The sequence below is a fragment of the Heterodontus francisci genome, chromosome 26 (assembly GCF_036365525.1).
Source record: "Heterodontus francisci isolate sHetFra1 chromosome 26, sHetFra1.hap1, whole genome shotgun sequence".
NCBI lineage: Eukaryota > Metazoa > Chordata > Chondrichthyes > Heterodontiformes > Heterodontidae > Heterodontus > Heterodontus francisci.
The window spans coordinates 54949480-54971092 of NC_090396.1; the positions used below are offsets into that span (position 1 = coordinate 54949480).

The 21613-nt window shown below is 42.5% G+C and overlaps 1 protein-coding gene across 4 annotated transcripts in view; it reads left to right on the forward strand.

The window, feature by feature from the left end:
- LOC137384372 (zinc transporter ZIP11-like) overlaps window positions 1-21613 on the forward strand; it is a 764304-nt gene that overhangs the window by 174694 nt on the left and 567997 nt on the right. For 3 of the 4 annotated variants that reach the window (XM_068058321.1, XM_068058319.1, XM_068058322.1), the window contains exon 4: window positions 19364-19508. In XM_068058321.1, the coding sequence (XP_067914422.1) occupies window positions 19364-19508 (145 nt within the window). The remainder of the gene's footprint in view (window positions 1-19363; window positions 19509-21613) is intronic. The other variant, XM_068058320.1, reaches the window with a different exon arrangement.

A 21613-nucleotide genomic window follows, 5' to 3' on the forward strand; every position in this document is an offset into this window, starting at 1 on the left:
GGCAGTGGGTAGTCCATTCGTCACCCTCCCTCGCTATTTTATGAGCCACCCCACCAAGCCTCTCGCCCCATCTCCTAAGGGCCCATAAAATTCATCCCAGTTTGCGAGAGAGCTAACTAGGTCCAAATGCTCAACAGCTTCATCCCAATCCCATTTTATTTTTACATTCCATTTTCTACATTCTAATTTCACCCTTTCGTAATCAAATTCTGATCCTTAATATGTTGTCAGCCTTGTAGGGAAAAAGATAATAGTAAGAATACCGGGTAAATATTTTTCCTTTTTCAAATAATTTAAATAATTACACCCTTCTGTCAGTGGAGGTGCTGCAGTACCACCACTGGCAGGAGGATGTAATTGCAGTGTGATTGGTTTACATAGGTAGTTTGCATTCTAAATGTAGACAGACGAATTGAAAATATAAAAATAACAGAATGTATGACTTTAAAATGGGAACTGTCTTACAGCAGGCAAACCAGTCCAAATATCCCTCACCCTATAACTCAGACTACTACACCTGGTCCCATGTGCGATTCCGTGTGAACTTGACGAGTTTATGAAGATACAAAAACACATTTCACCATGTTTTTGGCTTATTTGAAAGAACAGAATTTTAAAAACCAGCCAATTCTCTGTCAATTTAAACTGAGAAATATGCTTTCTTTGTTGTTGAATTAAAATATTTCAATCATGCTTTTCACCTCCAATGGGTGGTATTGCTCTTGGCTCTATTAACTATTGGATGGAGTCTGTTTTTTTTCTGCTGCGTGAGGATTCATACTCGATCACCATGGCTGGACTGAGAGCCAGACCATGTCAGTTTGCAGACTGACTGATTAGTAATATTGTTTGCTATGATTTGCAAAATAAAATTGACTTCTGACGTGCAGGTAAGATTCAGCACACTGTACTGTGGTATTGTGGAAATTATTGTGAGAAGGAATGGCTCCATCAGTACCTATTGTAGGGCTGCCAGTTGCAAGTTATTCACTTAAATGCTGGAATTTTGACTGAATAGTGATGTACGTTATGGAGTCATGATGCACTGTGTTACCAATTACGCAGCCAGACAATTGGGTCAGTTAGTTGACTTCAATAAATCACTGGCTGTGGCAGCTGCCTAGATATTTTAAAGTTGCAATCCTTCACAAATCAAGCCATTAATAAATGGGAACTTGAATTGCTCTCACAATAATAAGTTAATTCAGGGCAGGGGAATTCTTTTTTAAATTCTGCATTATGACAGTGGCATTATTGTCTGAAGACTGTTTGCGAAACCGTAAATGATGCGCTGGACTGCTTGCAGGAAAGTGAAAATATCAATTTAATAAACAGAATGTGTCAACATTGTGCAATTTAGAAAACTAGCATTGAGATCTCGTTGTGCTGTTAACCAATGGGAAGCTGCTCCCTGTTGAATTTTGTATTTGAATGTTCAATTTTCTATGGAATTTCAGCTCTTCATTAACAATGTATCGAATTAGAATTGAACATTGTTGCACCAACATGGTAAAAATACTGTAATTTCCAAGTTTTCCTGAATATTTCAGGTCAATTTTATAAAAGCAGTATGAATGAGCCAGTGATTGTTACACGTTGTGCAGGAGAATGAGTCAGTGGTGAATGGAATACTTAAATAAAACTGTCTGAACCATTGAACGAAATTACAACCGAATGACAAACACAGGGTGGAATTTTATGCTGTCCCCTGCAGCGGGTTTGGAGGTGGGGAGAGCATAAAATCGGGTGGGATGGTGGCGGGGGAAACCCGCCACTCTCCCACCTTCTTTGAAATTTAGTCTGCGGCAGGAAGGCCTGTGAACGGTCTTCCTACCCTGCTGCCAATTGAGGCCCTCAACTGGGTAATTAACCCCCAGTTAAGGGCCTCTTCCCGCTGCAGCCGCAACCACTGGTGTGACAGGCAGCCCTGTCGCCGCACGGGAAGCGCAGCATGAGAAACTGTGCGGGTAGCTTCCCGGCTGCGGGGTTGGGCCTCATTCAAAGGCTCTTAGTGCCTGAATGAGGGACCTGGCAGTGGGAACGGGGTGGGGGGTAGGGAAGGCAGTTGAGGGCCACCCCCATGCCCTTGCTGCTGATCCCCATCCCTATGACCCCCACCCCGCGAGATCCCTCCTGACCTGACCTACCTTAAGACTGGTTCCAGCGCTGCTGCTCGGTGTCTGGTCTCTGATTGGCTAGCAGCTCTGCAACGGCAGGGCTTCCGGCGATGGGGTCCTAAATCCTATGGAAGGCCAGCTGCTGTCCAGTTAGGTGCCTGATTGGCACTGAATTCGGCGGGCCTTCCGGAAAAGAGATAATGAGGGGATCTTGGCGTTGGTTTCCCCTGGCGTTGAAACCCCCGCCACTAGCATAAAACTCCCCCCACAGAGTTGCAGTTGGTGGGGGTTTGGGAGGTTCTGTGTCCCACCAACATTCCCAAAAAAAGAATTTGCTGTGATCTGAGAGAAAGTGTGAGAGAAACTTTCTGCACTGAGTGCCTCATTTAACATCCTAATGATGCTAAAATGTCATGTGGAGAGTGATATTGCCTTTAGAAGACAAATAACATAAGAGCATGAAGGGAAATGTGATTGTGGACTTAGACTGCAAGTAGAGTTTCACAAGCAATTTGCTTTGATAAATTAGATAATCTAACTGTCCATCATGGAGATTATAATCTTTAAAGCACAGTGCCTCACCATTCGAGTTGAGAAGGGATGAAAGAGGAATAGGAATTGAGAGGGAAACTGACACAAGTGCTGTTCACTTCACAGTGAAATGCACCAAGATGAAATATAGTTAACCCTCAGAAGTGTGCAGCTGAACCCATTACTGATTTGAGGCCGGGGAGGGAGAGCGGAACCTTAAAGTGAATGTATATGCCAATGTGACACCGTTTACTTTTACATTATTTTTGCACTCTTTTTTTCACAGCAAACATTTCAAAGTTAAGTGTTTATTGTCATGCAATTACAAGACAGAATATGTTGCAGGTGATCTCTTAAACCTTTATGGACCAGGCTTTGCTGCCGCAGACACCTAACAGTATATGCTGTTGGTTAGACTTGCCCCTTGCACCCTTAAGTTCAAATCATTATTGCTTACAAAGTTGCTGAAAGTGCGAGCTGATAACAGCGCAACAAAGAAAACAGGGCATCTGTGTCCTGAGTAACAGGACAACCCACTGGATAAGGTATCTCCTTAACCAATGGGATTCAAGGATTGGGAAATAATCAGTTTAAGGACTGAGGAAGGTGAATTAGAGGAGGTGAATTCAATGGCAAGTTAATTACAAAAAGAGAAATGGAGAAGGAAAGATTGAATTAAGAGAGAGGGAAAAAAGACAAAGAAAAGGTGAAAAGAATGTGAAACTTGACATTTCATGTTTTTATAATCCCCGAAAAATTCAAAACCTAGAGGAATGAGATTCCACACTTGTAATAGTTATTTTCAGTACCAGAGAGATTGATTGGCAGTCATTCACACTTACCATGTCGCCTAAAGGGCACTTATGCTACTAATTAATAGCCAATAAATAGTTGCAGTGGGTTTAGTTTGTATCTACCATGCAGGTGCAGCAGTTTCATGACGTTGGATGCATTTCGTTGCCAGCTATGCCTTCAGTTGCTTTGGTCCTAAGCTCTGGAATTCCCTCCTTCAATCTCTCCACCTCAGTTTCCTCCTTTAAGACACTCCTTAAAACCCCTTCCTCCTTGACTAAGCTTTTACTCATCGGACCTACTATCTCCTTATGTGACTTGGTGTCATATTTTGTTTTATTACGTTCCTGAGAAGCACCTTGGGATGTTTTATTATGTTAATGAAGCTATATAAATATGTTGCTGTGAGACCCACAGCAAGGTGCCACTTTTATGAAGCTAATGGTGGAGCAGTGCAACTCGGACAGTAATGTTTGGATATTCAAATTTAACTGCAGATCTACTCAGCGCCTGAAGTTGCTGGACTATTTACACATGAATAATGGTGAGTGCCTTGAAGCTCATCATTATTTTGACAGCAAATACCTGTGTTCTCCAAATAGCCATACCAGGTCTCAAACTCACCAGGCACTTGCTCAGCTCCAAGGGCATCTCTGCACAGTTCAGCATCCTGGATAGTCACAAGGGGAGACGATAAAATTCATACTAGCTAAATTCACACCACTGCTCCAAACAGTACTTGATATTCCACTCTCTTATACCCACCATAAATGTGTAAGAAAAAATGCTTGCCAATACTGCTCTGCGTGGACACACTCACTGAGCGAAAATAGCTGGGATCAACAGAGCTACTTCCAAATGAAATCAAGATCTGGAATGCCAAATATCCAAAGAGCTAAGGGGCACTAACACTCAAAAGATCAATTTGAATTTTTAAAAAGTTTCCCCTCTCCAACAGCTACATTGGGAGAGTACTCCTGGCATCCCTAAATCTCCTTTAGTAATGCAATTGCGGAATGAAGATCACATTTTATCATAATATTCAGGTAGGAACAGGAGTAAGCCAACGTGAGTGAACCTTTCTGAGTCACCAGAGGCAAATTGGACTTTTATTATCGTTTTGCTTTTCCCCAACTTTGTGAATGTCCACTATTAGAACTGAGGTTTAGACAATAAATCAACAGACATTTGTTCAAAAGTGAACCTGGTAAATGAACAATATTCTGCCCTTACAGTTTGTTTACAGTAATTACAAATTACTATTGTCAAAACAACAAAGATGCTTTTCCTACACTAACTCAACACAAAATCAAAATGTCACAACTCCGGCAGTAAACATGGAAAGAGAAATCGCACTACAGAATCAAGGCAACAGCTAAGCGTATATTATTAAGAGTAAGTAGTTGCTGGAAGTGTGCTCAAGGCTATGACAAACTGGAAGTTTGGATGACGGTCATACAGTGTGAGAGGTTATCTTGAGCCTTATGTGTTGGAGTCCTGACATATGCTCCAAGCCACCTGTTATTCTGCAGTGATGTAGGGTGTCTCGCCTACAGGATGTTCATATCCTGGAGGTGGAGCAGGGTGTAAGATTAATGGTGGATTTTTGTTTTTGCACAAACTGTATTTGGTTTTTCTTTGTCTCTCTTATTTGTCCAGCCCTTTCTGGCTGTTTGCCACCAGATATCTGCCTGTAGCCAAGAAAGTGAGGTTGTTTGGACTGTACATTCCTCCTTGGCTCTTGTCAACAATGAATGCACTGCAAACAAAATAGCCTCAAATTCAATGCCAACATTCCTCCACAGCTAAAACTAGACTGAAGAAGCATAACTTGCTCTTTTGTGCCAAACTCTTATGTTCCCCATAACAGTTCTGAAAACCTGTTGAGCCCTAGTATGTCCAAGATGTGAGGAGGCTTTTCCCATCGTCCTGGACAGCAAAAAACTCATCACCTACATACGAACATGCGAATTAGGAGCAGGAGTAGGCCACTCGGCCCCTCGAGCCTGCTCCGCCATTCAATAAGTTCATGGCTGAACTGATTACTCCACATTTCCGCCTACCCCCGATAACCTTCCACCCCCTTGCTTATCAAGAATATATCGACCTCTGCCTTAAAAATATTCAAAGACTCTGCTTCCACTGCCTTTTGAGGAAGAGAGTTCCAAAGACTCACGACCCTCTGAGAGAAAATATTTCTTATCTTTGTTTTAAATGGGTGACCCCTTATTTTTAAACAGTGACCCCTAGTTCTAGATTCTCCCACAAGGGGAAACATCCTTTCCACACCCAACTTGCCAAGACCCCTCAGGATCTTATATATTTCAATCAAGTCGCCCCCTACTCTTCTAAACTCCAGCAGATACAAGCCTAGCCTGTCCAACCTTTCCTCATAAGACAACCTGCCCATTTCAGTTATTAGTCTAGTGGCACAGTGGCGCAGTGGTTAGCACCGCAGCCTCACAGCTCCAGCGACCCGGGTTCAGTTCTGGGGACTGCCTGTGCGGAGTTTGCAAGTCCTCCCTATGACTGCGTGGGTTTCCTCCCATAGCCAAAGACTTGCGGGTTGATAGGTAAATTGGCCAATGTAAATTGCCCCAAGTGTAGGTAGGTGGTAGGAGAATGGTGGGGATGTGGTAGGGAATATGGGGTTAATGTAGGATTAGTATAAATGGGTGGTTGTTGGTCGGCACAGACTCGGTGGACCGAAGGGCCTGTTTCAGTGCTGTATCTCTAAATAAATAAAATAAATAAATAAACCTTCTCTGAACTGCTTCCAATGCATTTACATCCTTCCTTAAATAAGGAGACCAGTACTGTATACAGTACTCCAGATGTGGTCTCACCAATGTCTTGTATAACTGAAGCATAACCTCCCTACTTTTGTATTCAATTCCCCTCGCAATAAACAATAACATTCTATTAACTTTCCTAATAATGAGCTGTACCTGCATAGTAACTTATTGCGATTCATGCACCAGGGCTGCCAGATCCCTCTGCATCTCAGAGCTCTGCAATCTCTTGCCATCTAGATAATACGCTTTTTAAAAATTCTTCCTGTCAAAATGGACAATTTCGCATTCAGATCTTTGCCCACTCACATAACCTATGTATATCCCTTTGTAGACTCCTCATGTCCTCTTCACAACTTGCTTTCCTACCTATTTTTGTGTCACCAGCAAATTTGGAAACCGTACCTTCAGTACCTTCATCTAAGTAATTTATATAAATTGTAAAAAGTTGAGGTCCCAGCACAGATCCCTGTGGCACACCACTCATTACATCTTGCCAATCAGAAAATGACCCCCATTTATGCCTACTCTCTGTTTCTTGTTAGCTAGTCAATCTTCTATCCATGCCAATATGAGCTTTTATTTTTTGCAATAACCTTTGATGTGGCACCTTATCAAATGCCTTCTGGAAATCGAAGTACAATACATCCACCCGTCCCTGAATCTAAGGAAGTTTGGAAAATTAAAACCAACACCAACTATCTCACTAGTCACTTCTTTTAAGACGCTAGGGTGAAGTCTATCAGGACCCAGGGACTTGTCAGCCCGCAGCTCCAACAATTTGTTCAATACCACTTCCCTGGTGATTGTAATTTTCTTGAGTTCCTCCCTCCCTTCCATTTCCTGACTTACAGCTAATTATGGGATGTTACTTGTATCCTGTTTGGTGAAGACCGATGCAAAATACCTGTTCAATTCATCTGCCACCGAATGGGTCTTTTCTCTTACATTTGGACCTCCACTTCAATCTCTATATTTCTTTCTTTCTCTTTCTCTTCTATCTGTCTGTCTGTCACTAATTAATTAATTCTTGTATGGTCATTGCTCATGCTGAACAACCAGTGAATTTGAGAGTACATTCAGGTGCCAGCACATGCTTCCTGCACTGAGTTCCCACAGGTTTTGCACAAAGTAAAGTGTTAATTTAAGACCAAATGAATGACTTTTATCAACTCTTGGGCTTTTGGTCCTGCTTTCCAGTGACTCAGCAGCTTTAATTGACAACTTTGCTATATCTGCTTCATGCAAATATTCATGGTGTATGAATTAAACTCAAATGTAAATTGTGTTGAGGAAGATGTGAAATGACACAGTGAAACCTGTTGAATTGTCCAGATCCAGGCAGGAATGGTTCTCCAACATTCATCATTCATTTTCATTTATTTTATTGATCATAAATAAATCACATTTACTGGATCCTGACAGCTAGGCAGATGTTGTATGAAGCACAAGCTGCCGTTCATTTAGCAGCAGCTGGAGAGTTTTTTTCCAACTGAAGCAAATTGCTGAACGGTTTATTATATTACATGGTCAATTAACAGAGGTATTAAATTTCTATCAGCATTTCTACTGTCGGAATATTAGGAACAATTTAGCCCTTCAGGCCTGCTCCGCTATTCAGTTAGATCATGGTTGATCTGCACTGCAGTCCCATTTTCCTGTCTTTGTTTCCTATCCCTTGATACTCTTTCCAAACAAAAATCTATCTATCTCAGTCTTGAACACTCCAGGAAAGAACAGGAGCTTGTTAATGGTGTGGTGTTGGTCATGGGTGTCATGCAGTGTGATGAGGGCCAGCTTGCATTCCAGTGTTGCTTAGGTTTCAGGTCATCATGAGCAGTTGTCTCCCCACAGGGAGGGAGAATTGGAGGGGGATTCTCCACGGTCCACTTTCGGTGGTGAATGGGAAGTCCACCCCAGGGCCACTCTAATACGCTTACTGCCAGAGGAAAATCCTGCCCAGACCACGCCTGCATGCCTGCTGTTGGAGCAGGTGTCTGTGTTGGTCATTCTCGTCTCCCTGCTGCTAAAGGAAGAGTCTCTCTCAATCTTGTATACCTGCTGACAGATGGTTCATAGTGGCAATGGGGAGCTTGCAGTTAAGTCACCTCATCTCTTCAACACATAATAGGCAGCTCACAAATAGGAGGGGGAGAAAGGGTGTGAAATTAGAGACTAAATAAGAAAATAATAGCAATTTGTTTTGCTTTACAGCAAGACAGCATCCTCCATAATGTTCTGATGAAAGCTAACAGACCTGAAACGTTAACTTTAATTCTCTCTCCACAGATGTTGCCAGACCTGCTGAGTATTTCCAGCACTTTCTGTTTTTATTTCAGGTTTCTGGCATCTGATGTGTTTTGCTTTTATTATCCTCTATGATGTTCTGGCCAAGTCTCTGCATAGGGTCAATGGTAAAAGCTTAAAACTCTTATTTGTCATGAAGTAACAGAAGATTTGAACGCTAACCAAAAATAATTAAAGCAGTTTATGGAGTATTCACATTTGGTTGAAATGGATCCCTCTTTTCAGTGAATTAGATGCGTTCATTGTTTTACGTTAATGTTTGAACAGAACTAGGTTTGGGTCCTGCCCTAGACTTTATGAAACATTAACTCTGTGAGGATTAATCACAGTTGTCTGGCAGATATTTAGATATGATTGTCTTGATAAATTGCTTTCATTGGCATGTTTATGGCCCTGAATTGCATTAACACGGAGCAATTATTAGAGAGGAAATTAGACTCTGCTGTATTTTAAGGATAATATATTGAAATTCAGGTTTTCTTCACAGTTTTATTTGTAATGCCTGTTTTAGCTCTTGAATCATCTGACACAAACCAACTCAATTTAAAAAGATCCAGCGAAATCGCAACCGTTAACAGAAGCCAAACACAGTACTGGTCAAAAAGCATGTATCTCATCAATCACCACAAAGGTGTCCAGGATTAAATGTATTACTAATAATGACTTTATTTCACCAATTTTTGTTGTCAAGAATAACCAGATTGTCAGTGTAATCATCGTGAACAGAACTACTTGGCTTCAGAATTCCAATATTGCAGCCTTAACTGGGTTAGATTTAAAGGAATGGACTTGCATTTCTATCACACGGTTTATGCCCTTAGGATGTCCTGAAATGCTTTACACTCAATTAATTACTTTTGAAGTGTAGTCACTGTTTTAGGTAACTGCGACAGCCAATTTTTCACACAACTCACAGACAGCAATGAGATAACTAATCTATTTTAGTTCTGTTGGTTGAGGGATAAATATTGGCCGGGATGCACATTAAACTGTATTGCTGTTCTTCAAACAGTCCGGTGGGATCTTTTACTTTCACCTCAGAAGGAAGATCTCAGTTTAATTTCTCATCTGAAAGCCTCTCTCAGGAGTGCACTGAAGTGTCAGCCTGGATTATGTGCTCAAATCTCTGGAGTGTGGCCTGAACCCATGATCTTTTGACTCTGAGATGCGAGTGCTACCGCTGAGCCAAAACTGACACCTAAGTGCAGTTGGAAATTCCCGGGGAAGGATGTAGGAAGTGTTACACTAGGACACCTTAACAGTAATTTTTTTCCGTTTCGATCTCAGTAATATGGACTTGCTAGAGTTGGTGCTTCTGACTTTATTTGACAAAGTAGCAATTAGCAAATTCATTTTTCATGTTAATGTCTTGCAGAATAATATAAACACAAGTAGTTTAAATCAGATAGTATTTGAACTAATACGTTAAAAGAATGCACTGCTTCTGGCCCCTGGGATGGCCTTCAACACGTTGTCTGCAGTCCTGACCTGACTCACAGCTAACACCTTGCATGTTACAGTATTATCCCTTTACCAGATTGCTTTGATGTATTATATCTTTGGACAATCTAGCCTGTCAATCACTCCTCCCCACTAAAACTATACAAATGTACATGTTCAAAAACTATCACATTGAAAGATAGGTTTTAGCATGTCAGTGTTAATTGAGCAGCCTCAACGCTTGTGTTTTCCCACTATTACTGATCAGCCAAGCATCTGAAGGATAGCTGTTTAATTTGTTGAGCCATTGCTTATAATAATAAAAGCAAAATACTGCGGATGCTGGAAATCTGAAATAAAAACAAGAAATGCTGGAACCACTCAGCAGGTCTGGCAGCATCTGTGGAAAGGGAAGCCAGGGTTAACGTTTCGGGTCCGAAGAAGGGTCACTGACCCGAAACATTAACTCTGCTTCTGGCCGACAGCTCACTGAGGCAGGACCTCCTCCCTCAAGTGGGTGCAAGTCCCGCCTAGGGACAATTAAAAGCCCGGGGACCTGTAAAATGCGGGACGGATCCCCGGTCCAGGCGGAAGTGGGTTCGCCACTGACTTTTACGTCGATGGCGAATTCCCGTCCGCCTAAGGTAAAATCCAGCCCTGGGTGTCTCAAACCCTGTGCTAATAGATAGGGAAGTTACCTCTGCAATGTTGCGTTAGTTATGGCTTTCCCTATAATATCTGACCTGGATTAATTTTAAATTACAAAGAGTCACTGCAAGTTAGAAATTGAATATTTGCCATGTATGAAACAACCCAAGTTATGACTATAATTTGTGAGATTCTGCCTTAGGCTCTTAAAATATGTCCTTTTGGAGTTCCTTTTCAGTGGTTAAGGACATATTTCCTGAAGTAGTTTTACCGAAATTGGTTGAACCAAATTTTATTTACAAGGACACCAAAAATTTAAAGTTTTAACATTTATTTTAACATAGTTGATAATGATTGAAATGAATAATTTACAATGTAAAGGTGATTTCTGCTTATATACCTTGTCCTGGGGAAGACCTACCCTGTAATTTACATTGGAATAATATTTAATAGTTTTTTGAAAAACGTCTCCAAAGTTTTTCTCCCCTCTTTCTCCAATGCCTTGGTTAGGTTCCCCTGCAGCAAACACATTCTCCAACATGGCAGGATTGCAAGGGGTAGCAGGTTCTGAGTGTTTGTTCTATGTTTAGTGAGGCGTTCAAATTCAAGTCTTGAGGTTACTCTTGCATATTAAGTACTGCCTGTCTGACTCTGCAGTACTTGTGAGATGATTCTGTTGGTTCATCAATAAAAACGCGATAAGTGTTGAGACTGAAGGTGGGGTTGCCATGTATCTGATGGATGGATTTTCTCTGCAACTTACCAAACAGGACAATATTCCATCACCGGGTAGACACAAGCGTTCCAAAACATTTTAATATTAGTCTTTTTGGGAAATGGAAGCAAATGCCTGGCGATTATTGCTTCTGGTGTCAGCTTTAGTTCAGTGGTAACAGTTATGCCTCATCCATGCTTTTATTACTTCCAGACTCAATTGCTCCTATGCTCTGCTGGCCCGTCTCCCATCTTCCACTATTCGTAAACTTCAGCTCATCCAAAACTGTGCTGCCCTTACTCTAACTTGCATCGAGTCTTATTCACCCATCACCCTTGTGCTTGCTGACCTACATTGGCTCCTAGTCCAGCAAAGCCTCAAATTTAAAACTCTCATCCCTGCATTCAAATCTCTCCATGACACTGACCTCCCCTATCTCTGTAACCTCCTACAACCTAGAACCTTGTTCCCTACAACCCTCTGAGAACCCTGTACCTCCAATTCTGGTCCCTTGTACCTCCCTGATTTCCTTCGCCCCACCATTGGTGGCCATGCCTTCAGCTGTGCAGACCCTAAGCTCTGGAATTCCCTCCCTAAACCTCTCTGCCTCTCTACTTCTCTCCTTCTTTAAAACGCTCCTTAAAGCCTACCTCTTTGACCAAGCTTTTGGGCACCTATCCTAATATCTCCTATGTGGCTGAGTGTCAGATTTTGCCTGATAATGATTCTGTGAAGCACCTTGGGACATTTTATTATGTTAAAGTACTATAATATAAATGCAAGCTGTTATTATCTCAGCTGACATTGATTTGGCCTTTGATTTGGCCACTTGGCTTGAGCAAAGAGGATTATATATTCCCACAGTTCTTCCCTTTAATCAATGAGCTATGCACCTCTCTCATTTCCACCATCTCCTCACTTTCTGTAGAGTTTAATGCTGGACAGTGTGAAGTTGGCAGCTCACCACTCGTACATCAGTTTGAAGTTAAATTTCACCGGCTTGTGTTCTGTATCTCTAATTTGTTTCTTCCTGTAACTCCAGTTCTTAACATAACCTGCATATACTTGCAGACACTTGATTTGAGAAACTGCGAATTGACTGCTAATATTGTAGTTTGCTTGTATAATTAGTGACAGTGGACTATTGAATTTGTTTTGCCTTCCAGGACTGAGTTATGAAAGCAGGATAAATGAAGTCCTTATTGAGGCAGAGTGATGGCTCAATTCTTACAGGAGGGCAGGCTACATCATTGCCATGTATTAGAGACAGATGAAGTCATGAGTGAAGCTGAATAATGGCTTGAATGTTATCGAAGGGTAGATCCCTCATTATTATATAGTAGAAATAGAACCAAACAACCTTATTTTAATTAAGGAGAAAGTTCTGTTGCTGATTCAAACTGAAAGGTTAAACATGAAAGATGTTTGTTGTGTGATGCATCCAAGATTAAGTGTTTGCTCTGGTATCGTACATACTCTTAATTAAGGGGTGGAATTATTTTGAGAAGATGAATTTTTTTGTGGAGATTTGTTGCTGTATATTTATTAAATGAATTGAAAAATCGAATGGAATGTAATTTTGATATGGGTGCAGAAACTGGTCCAGTGGGCTAATGCCATTAATTGGTGCATTTGAGTGCATTTCCTAACTCCTGTCTATTGAAGTCCTGCCTGAAACAACTTAATGCCAGAGTACTCTGACCATTTCTCCGTGGACTAGTGCCTGCATTTAAAATCACTTAATATCATAATAACTTATAGCAGAAATTAGACCATCCTAATCAATCTCTTGTGGTATTGCACACCACACACAGTAAGTTGGAGAATATTTTTTTTCTCTTACCTGTTCCTTCTGTCTTTGTGGTGTTGTTTCTTTGCCTTTTTTCCCAATAGTTCTATGATTCTGTGATTCTCTTTTTTTACTTTCTGTCTTACAGTTAACCTGTATATCCTCCCTTCACCTTTGCTATACTTATCACTCACCTCACCCTTAACTCTCTATAATTCACCTCCCTGCACTTCCACAAGGTCACAGTGTGAACCATTTTCCTTCCTACCCTCCCTTCTTAATTGTTTCCTTCTTGTTTCCGTTCAAAATTCAAGCTTACAAACAGAAATCAAATTAGAATGAGGAAATACATATTGACCTTGAAATTCATTGGGATCATGCCTGTATTGCTGGCATAAAATGGGCATTTAACGATCCAACATGATGAGGGAAGTGTGCCACTTGCCATATTGGTAAAGCACTGTGCCTGAAACAAGCATTTGGCTGTTTGCATATGCAAATTGGGGGCCTAGTCCTTCTTTTAAGTCTCCCTTTCGAAAATGGGTTGCGCTGAACTTAGCAAGTTTTGTAAACAAAAACATATACGAATGTGGAGTAGGGAAGAACAGGAGTGTTCCACCCAGCTCCACAGCAGTTCTGAAGATCATTGCTGGCCCCTGTTCAGCCCCAAGGCCCCTCCTAATCACCTTCCACCCTCCTCCCAGGACCTACCTGAGAGCTGCTGCTGGCATCACAGTAGTCCAAAATTAATGCCCGCTTTCCTAGTGAATGGCTGGGGGATGCAGCCCGGTCTTGAGACCCAAGATCCAGTTTTGATTGGGTCTTTGGCCTACCTGTTCTAGCGCAGGGAAATTTTACATTTTTTAAAGCCCTTATTTTGGACATCAGGGGTTGGATTTTTAAAGCCCGCTGAGTCTGAGTGCGATTTGAAGGTCACGTTCTTGGAGATCAGCACTGGGTCCCACTGCCTCTGGAAGGCGAAGCCATTTTTAAAGGGATACCGGGAGTCGGAACAGCAACCCTGCACGCCTTCAGTTAATTGCCTGTTGAGCTCATTAACCAGGCTTGTTAGCAGCAGTTTTTAAAAGGTATGGAATGGGGAGAATGCCATGTGGGCAACACGGCAGGGTGTAAAAGATGTTAACACTGCTGAGAGCTATGGGAAGGGGTGATTAAATAATGCCACGGCACAAAATTAAGCTCAGCAGCTACAAAAGTGCCAGAATAGCTATTGTGGAACAGTGGGACTTGCTTTTCTCAGTGGTGAGTGGCAGGACTCCGGAGAGGGACGTGGGGCTGCTGGCATCACTGTGGCACAAACAAACTCCAGCTGAGGGAGTACAGATGGGAACAGGCTTCTCTGACATTGGACAGAGCAGCCAGGATGAACTTCAGCAGATGCCACCTCCTGGACATCATCAGGAAGCCCGAAGAGCACAGCAGGGGCTGCAAGAGGAAGAAGGCACTACCCAAGACATTGGATCTGCTGCCCAAGGATCAGCTACCTGCAAATGACAGAGCCCATTGCTGTAGAGGCTGCGCCTCTCTAGACAGATGGTCTTGGATCTTTGTGCTCTGATCCACGATGACCTGAGGCCTCGCGTCCCCCATGGCAGTCCCTTACCTGCAGGCATTCAAGGTCACCGTCGCCCTGAATTTTATATAACCAGGTCGTTCCAGGGATCTTCTGCGGACCTAGGTTGCATCTTGCAATCGGCCGCACATCTCACCATCAGACTGGTCATAGTCTGGAGCGTGGGGGACAAGACATGGATGGGCCTATACAGGCACTGAGGGCATTGGGTTTCGCCTCCATTGCTGGATTCCCCCACTTTCAAAGTATAATAAAAGCAAAATACTGCGGATGCTGGAAATCTGAAACAAAAACAAGAAATGCTGGATTCACTCAGCAGGTCTGGCAGCATCTGTGGAAAGAGAAGCAGAGTTAACGTTTCGGGTCAGTGACCCTTCTTCGGAACAGTTCCGAAGAAGGGTCACTGACCCGAAACGTTAACTCTGCTTCTCTTTCCACAGATGCTGCCAGACCTGCTGAGTGAATCCAGCATTTCTTGTTCAAAGTATAATAGATGTGGCCATCAAGGCACCAACAGAAGGGCTTCCACTCCCTCAATGTCCATCTGGTCTGCAGTGTTAGGATCACGGTGGGAGCAACGCACTGTTAATTCAGTCCCATCACTCCTCAGGTCGCAGCATATTATTAAGCTTACACCAAATTGGAAAAACAGCCAAATTAAACACTCTAGTGTCCCCAGAATGTAACAGACCAAGCCAGGTATACTTAGTCAACAACAGATTAACTATTTATTAAAAAAACTAAATCTTAAACACTATTAAGATAAACCTATGTCTGAAGATTTTATAACTTCTTAATTTAATCTAACTCCTGCATTCACGCATATAGATTCAAAAATAACAGTGGTCCGGCTTTAAAGGTAGAGTTTGAAAAATTAGCTGTCTCTTAAGAATAAAATAAATATGTAAGCTTTTTGCATTTTACGTTTCCGGTGAATGAGGTCTTCTGATGTGAAGATAATCAAAGTTCGCTCAAAGTCTTCATCCAATTTGATGAAAATACTCTTCTTGATAAGCATTCAAACAGTTTGACTGCAGTCGCATTAAACAGTTCTTTCAACGATGAGCACAGCAATACAAATAATTTGTTGAAAAAGAAAAGCTTTTCTTCCTTACTAAGGTAATTAACTTGGTTTGTATCTTTGTACAATTTTTCTTGAGAGAGAATAAAACAGCTCCTTTCTTCAGATCGCCTTGCTGGAAAAGTCTCTCAGAACTAACTGCGAGCTCCTCACCCAGTCAAAATGGACACATCATACCACGTGACCTGCTGTTGCTCAGGAAAACCATAAATGCAGCTGTGGTACACTGTCTCTAGATTTCTAGAATCTTATCTCCCTTAAAGGTGCACTTTTCCCACAGTCTTAAAGGCACACACACAGTTATTAAATTCAAGGAGAAAAAAATAACACAAGTCTGCGACAGCAGCCACAACAAGAGCTTCCTCCATGTGTGCACTTCCTTTCCTGGCAGCTGCCATGACTCCTTTGTCCTCTGCCAGTTCAGCCTGCCTTGGATCTTCACTTTAACCCCCCAAAGTGTGTGGATGGATCCAAGGGGACAAGGGATAACATGGTTACTGATTTCCACGCCCCCCTCCCCACTCCAAGGGAGCCCCAGGCAGAGGCACAGAGGTGATGCAACCAGTGCCACCTGCTTAGCAGACCAAACATTAGCAGGCCATCGGACTTCTGGAGAAGTGATTCTTGTGCCTTGACTGGTCGGGTGGTTCCCTCCAATACCCTCCTGCAGGGGTCTATGTCATTGTGGTGGTCTGCTGTGCTCTCTATAAGATGGCCCTCCAGAGAGGTGTGGACCTGGATGACAGTGAGGCCCTGGAAGGAGACAGCTCATCACGGGAGGAGGAGGAGATGGAGGGGGATTACACAGGACAGCGAGGTGTTCCCGTTGTACGATAAGGTTGCTGCCTCCAGCCATCCTCTGGGAAAAGGACCTCCGTCCTCCTCCTCATGACCTCCAACATTAGATCTAGGTTAGCATCGATGAAACAAGGGTCTACCCTGCCCCTGGTGCCAGGCCTCCTACTCCCCTGTAACATCTCGCTTCCCTCTGGTGCAGTGGAAGGCAGATCTCACCCTCCAGACAACCAGCAGCCATAGCGAAGGCTGCCATGGGATGTCTACATGAGCCCCACACTTAATCTGACCCCCCACTCCATTTCTGGGCCCAGTGGCTCGAAGTGGACAGGAAGCCCATCTCTATATCAATTAAGGGCTTACTCATTTGAAAATTGCAATCTGAATCAGTTTCCCACCGTAGGTGAGCTTCTGACCCATAACTAGACCTGGTTCCTGTTTCCCGCCTCCGTGATGAAAATCCAGCCCCAGAAATTTCAGTTACTGAAGAAAAATGATGGATTAAAATTTTTAAGAAAGCGTTTTGAGTTGTTTCTGCAGGAATGGTGGAATATTGCCACCAGGCAGCAAGATTTCTTTAATTATATGGTGATGTTTTTACATGGGCAATTCTTATAATAGATGTGGACATCGGCATTTACAGTGACACAAATTGGCACAAAAGAGTGCCAATGGGAAGTAAGATGTATAGATAGTTTGTAAGTGTAAGACTTTTAATACGAGATAGATATAATGACAAGTAATGCTAAATATGTTTCCTTTTCTGATGGGTCGGGTGTTCTGATTTGGAGAATATTTTCCAAAGCCTCGAAATCCACTCAGTATCTGTGTTCACTCACATGGTTCAAATGTTCAATTGAAAGCTCACAGGCATATTTGCAGTTGAGTGTGAATCTGGTGACCGTGGTATTGATGAATATTACGGGGAATAGACCATTTTACTTTCTGCAGCCAGTTGTACACCCAGATGTACCCTGGTTTAGAACCAATTTTGAGCGCCATTCAAACTGTCCCAGTCACACTTCAAAAGAGAACTTTTGTGCTAAATGGAACATTTTCTTTCTCAGTCTTATGGTACAGTTGCTTTGTGCAGGATTATCTAAATCTAAAGAATTCTGGAACTTTGTGCTGTGGAACCAAGCCTCTTACTTAAGACTCCTGAACAGGATGCCTCACCACTAAGTATGCTCTTTAAGATCAAAACATTGAGGAACTGAATGGTGCCTTGGATGCACTATTCTTTCAACTCCTGAAACATGGTCTGGATCCAGTCCACTCTGATTGGCTGGGAGGGAAGGCTACCCTTCCTTCTGCTAATTGTAATTATCTCACAGGAAATAAGTATGTACAGTTTTTAAAATTAGTCCTCAGCAAGATTTACACTTACAAAGCTATCGATAGTTGGACAAAAATTTGCAAATTTAGGGTCCAGAGAGTGAAAGAGTTCATGTTGGCACAGCTTTACTGAGGCTGTGATTAAGGCATGTTATAAGGGAAGCGCAGAGGCAAGCCACAATCGGCAGCTGGCCCATACTATACTTGACCTGGGAATGCTTACTGCTGATCCCTTCCCCAGCAAGGACACCCATCATCTGAGCACAAGCAGTGACTCAAAAAGGGGGGCATCTGTCACAAATAATATTTTGACTGTGACAGATTTTCCTTTCCTGCATTCAGGTGTATCCGACGACATAAGCACACCCAATACAAGAGAACTAGACTGGGCACCATCTCTCCTCACCCCGCCCCCACCCCCTCCCTCCTCACCCCCTCCCCCCAAAGAAGCAGTATGTCTGATTTTCTGTCCATTTTTGGACTTAATCATTGGACCCCGGCCATCCAGGAGCAGCAAGTTCTGCTTCTATATTACCTCTCGTAGTCAAGTTCACAAACTCCCCAAATCAGTTTCTCTGATATTATTAGTAGATTCGATTTGAACAAATGAACAAGTGTGGAGAGAAAAGAATGGAAGTTAGAAAATGGCATTTGATATCCTTGAGTATTTTCCTTCTGTCCACAAAATGGGCCTGTGCCACCCATTTGCCAAATTTGGCAGTGTTAAAAATTAACTTGCACTCGTTATTGATTCAAGTGGGAAAGACCAATTTTGTGTGTTTTAGTTGAGTGGTCGCTGAAAGAACTTGTGATCAGATAGATTAATAACATTTACTGACGACTGCACCATGTACTTCAAAGTACCATGTGGCAAATGCCAATGTAGCTTTTTTAAAAAGCTTGTATGCAAAATGGAGCTAACTACTGTGGGAAGAAATTGTGGTTCTTTACGACTGATTTTTAAAAGGAGTATCGATGGTGAGATTCTCTGTTAATAGTGGCTGTGGAAAGGAGACAGCATCGGTTTTGACTGAATTTGAACCAAATCGTTAACATCAAAAGTTTATCTGTTAGTATGAGGACTGCTTAGCTATTTAAACTGTCTAACATTGTTACTATAGGCAAACAGGAGGTAAGCACTGATTTGATGTCGTGATGCAATGCAGAACAGAGGTTAGATCAAGGGGGGAAAGAAAAGAGATTGAGTTTCCCACCCCACCTTTCCAAGCGGCATCTCCTGGTAACAGCTTACGTACAGTGTTGATATTTGTAGAAACCTGGTTAACTCTGTACCCTGTCGGTTAGAGGTGACACACGGCATGGAGAAAGCGCAGAATGGAAAGAGGTTTACAAGAAGGAAATACCTTAGGAAACAAATACACATTTTATTACAGTGCCTTATCGATGCCTGTCCCATTCTATTCCAGGGTATTGATGATTCTCCGCAAATGGCATTTGCACTCAAACAGGAGCCGAAACCAGTGAAAGAAAAGAAAGATGATGAAGGTGGAGATGCCCAGATGCAAGATGAAGATTTTGCCATCCGGATAGGTAGAGGTGGATTATCAGCAGGCAAGCATCGTGTCATATGCCGACAAAAACAAAATTTGATTTTAAACCAGTTTTAAGGGAGGCGGGGGAGGCACTGCATTTATTTAAAAATGTTCGATTAAGTGGCTGTCCGAGGGTTTGGTTAGTTCTTCTGGTGGCTCAGTTGCTGAAGCTTAATCGGTCATGAGAATTCTTCTTTCCTTTGACTGTGGACTCTTTTCTAACATGTTCTAATCTATATAACTGATGTGGTAAATTATCTGCTCTGGATCTGGTTGCACAATCAAGCTTTATTCTATCTGCTCCCACCTATAACTCTGGCGTGTAGCTTTCTTCACATCACACAGGCTTTTTCAGAGTGAAGGTCAGAAATAATCAGAAGGTATTAAAAACATATGCAAGTTCATGCTCTATCATTGAAATTCTCCCCAAATTAAAAATCTTCAAAATTAAAGAACATTTTTTAATATTGATAACAAAAATGGATTTTCCTGCAACGAAACGCAGAGGCAGAAAATTCATTTGTAATAACTGCAAAATTACTGATCTTGGGGAAGCATTGCCATCTTAAATTCCTTACAATGATTTTTTTTTTGGTAAGTTTTGTTGTTAGTGGAGTGCATCGGGCTGATGGAGCTGAAAAATAGTAGCTCTGAGCAGGAGAAAACTGGCAAAAAAAAAAATCCTGTATTTGCTATCAATTAGTTTCTCAATATTGTACAGTTTTTAGAAGGACAACATAAGGCTTAGGTCTGTTAGCTCACGGGTGTACACTCCAGCAGTGAATTGGAAGGGTTCTGACTTTTTTAGATCCTAAATTGCAGGGCAGTTGTGGCAAAGGGACTTTATCTCCTGGATTATGGTGTAGTTTTATTACAGAAATTCAAATGCTGTGCAAAGGAAAAATGAGTATAATAGTCCCAATTGTTTCTACAAAGTAACACTAACATCAAATCACCATTAACTGCATTAAAAGTCTTTTTGTGGTTGAGGTGTATCTCTCAAGTTACCCTTGTGTAGTGTAAATTGGGTGAGGCATTGCCTCTATAGGACATGGAACTGAGCTTCTTTGTTTCTGTCTTTTGACTTGAATCTTACCGTCTTCCTGCTTTGGACTTTATGTTCGCTAGGAAAGAAACAATTTTCAACGTGTCCTTTGACTAAAGTACAATATGATGTCATGTGATGATACCTAGTTATGCTTGGTTCATACATGGCTCTTTCTACTTTGCCCCACTTGTCTTTGGGACATCATTCAGTCCATTCCCAGTTCCTTGCAATTATCTTGCCTTGAACACAGATGAATGAAGTTACTGGCGTGGGTTATTAATGAAACAGGATAGTTGACGTCACACTGATTGTTTAATTTAGGGGGATATTCCCAGTCCTGGGGCTGGATTTTGCTGAGATTGTCGGGCTCATTTCCGGGTGGGGAACCTGGAAGTGGCCGTGGCAGGATATTGGTCGTGATCTTCCTGGAGGCGGCCAATTAAGAAGCAATCTCCTGGAGCCCGCTCTGGTTAAGGATGGCGGGCAGACCAGGGAACTTTCTGGCCCAATAAGAGGGTCCGCAGTGTTGCCCAGCCAGTAACCCTACAGGGACAGGTGGGCACTGTTGATGCAGCTAGGAGAACGTGAGGCTGCCTGAAGATGGAGGCTCCCTCTGAAGAATTAGAAAAGTGTAAAAATAAGTGTTGCCACAGCTGCCAGACCATCAGTGTGGAGAGGGATCCCCTCCACCTGATGGCCTGTGGCCCTCTCGTGTCCGTGGCTGCTGGGTTGGGTGGTAGGATTTGCTGGCTCCCTATCCTGTCAAAATAGGAGGCTGCCTGCAGGCCATGGCCAGGTTTCAGCCTCAGTGGGGGCTCTGTCCACTAACCATTGGCATCACCAATTTGACCCCAAGTGGGGACCTAATTGAGTCTAATTAACTGCTGACGGGCGTGTAGCCAATGCCGGTCAGATCCCATCTCTGGCAAGAGGCGGGATCGTGTCAGGGAGGCTGCCGATGTGAGATTGTCTAATTTTACTCCTGGTCCCATCTCCAAACCCTTCACCCCGGGACTGGAAAATTCAGCCCCTGGTCCGCAAAGGCCCTCTGCTTAAAGTTTAGTTTGTGCCTTGCA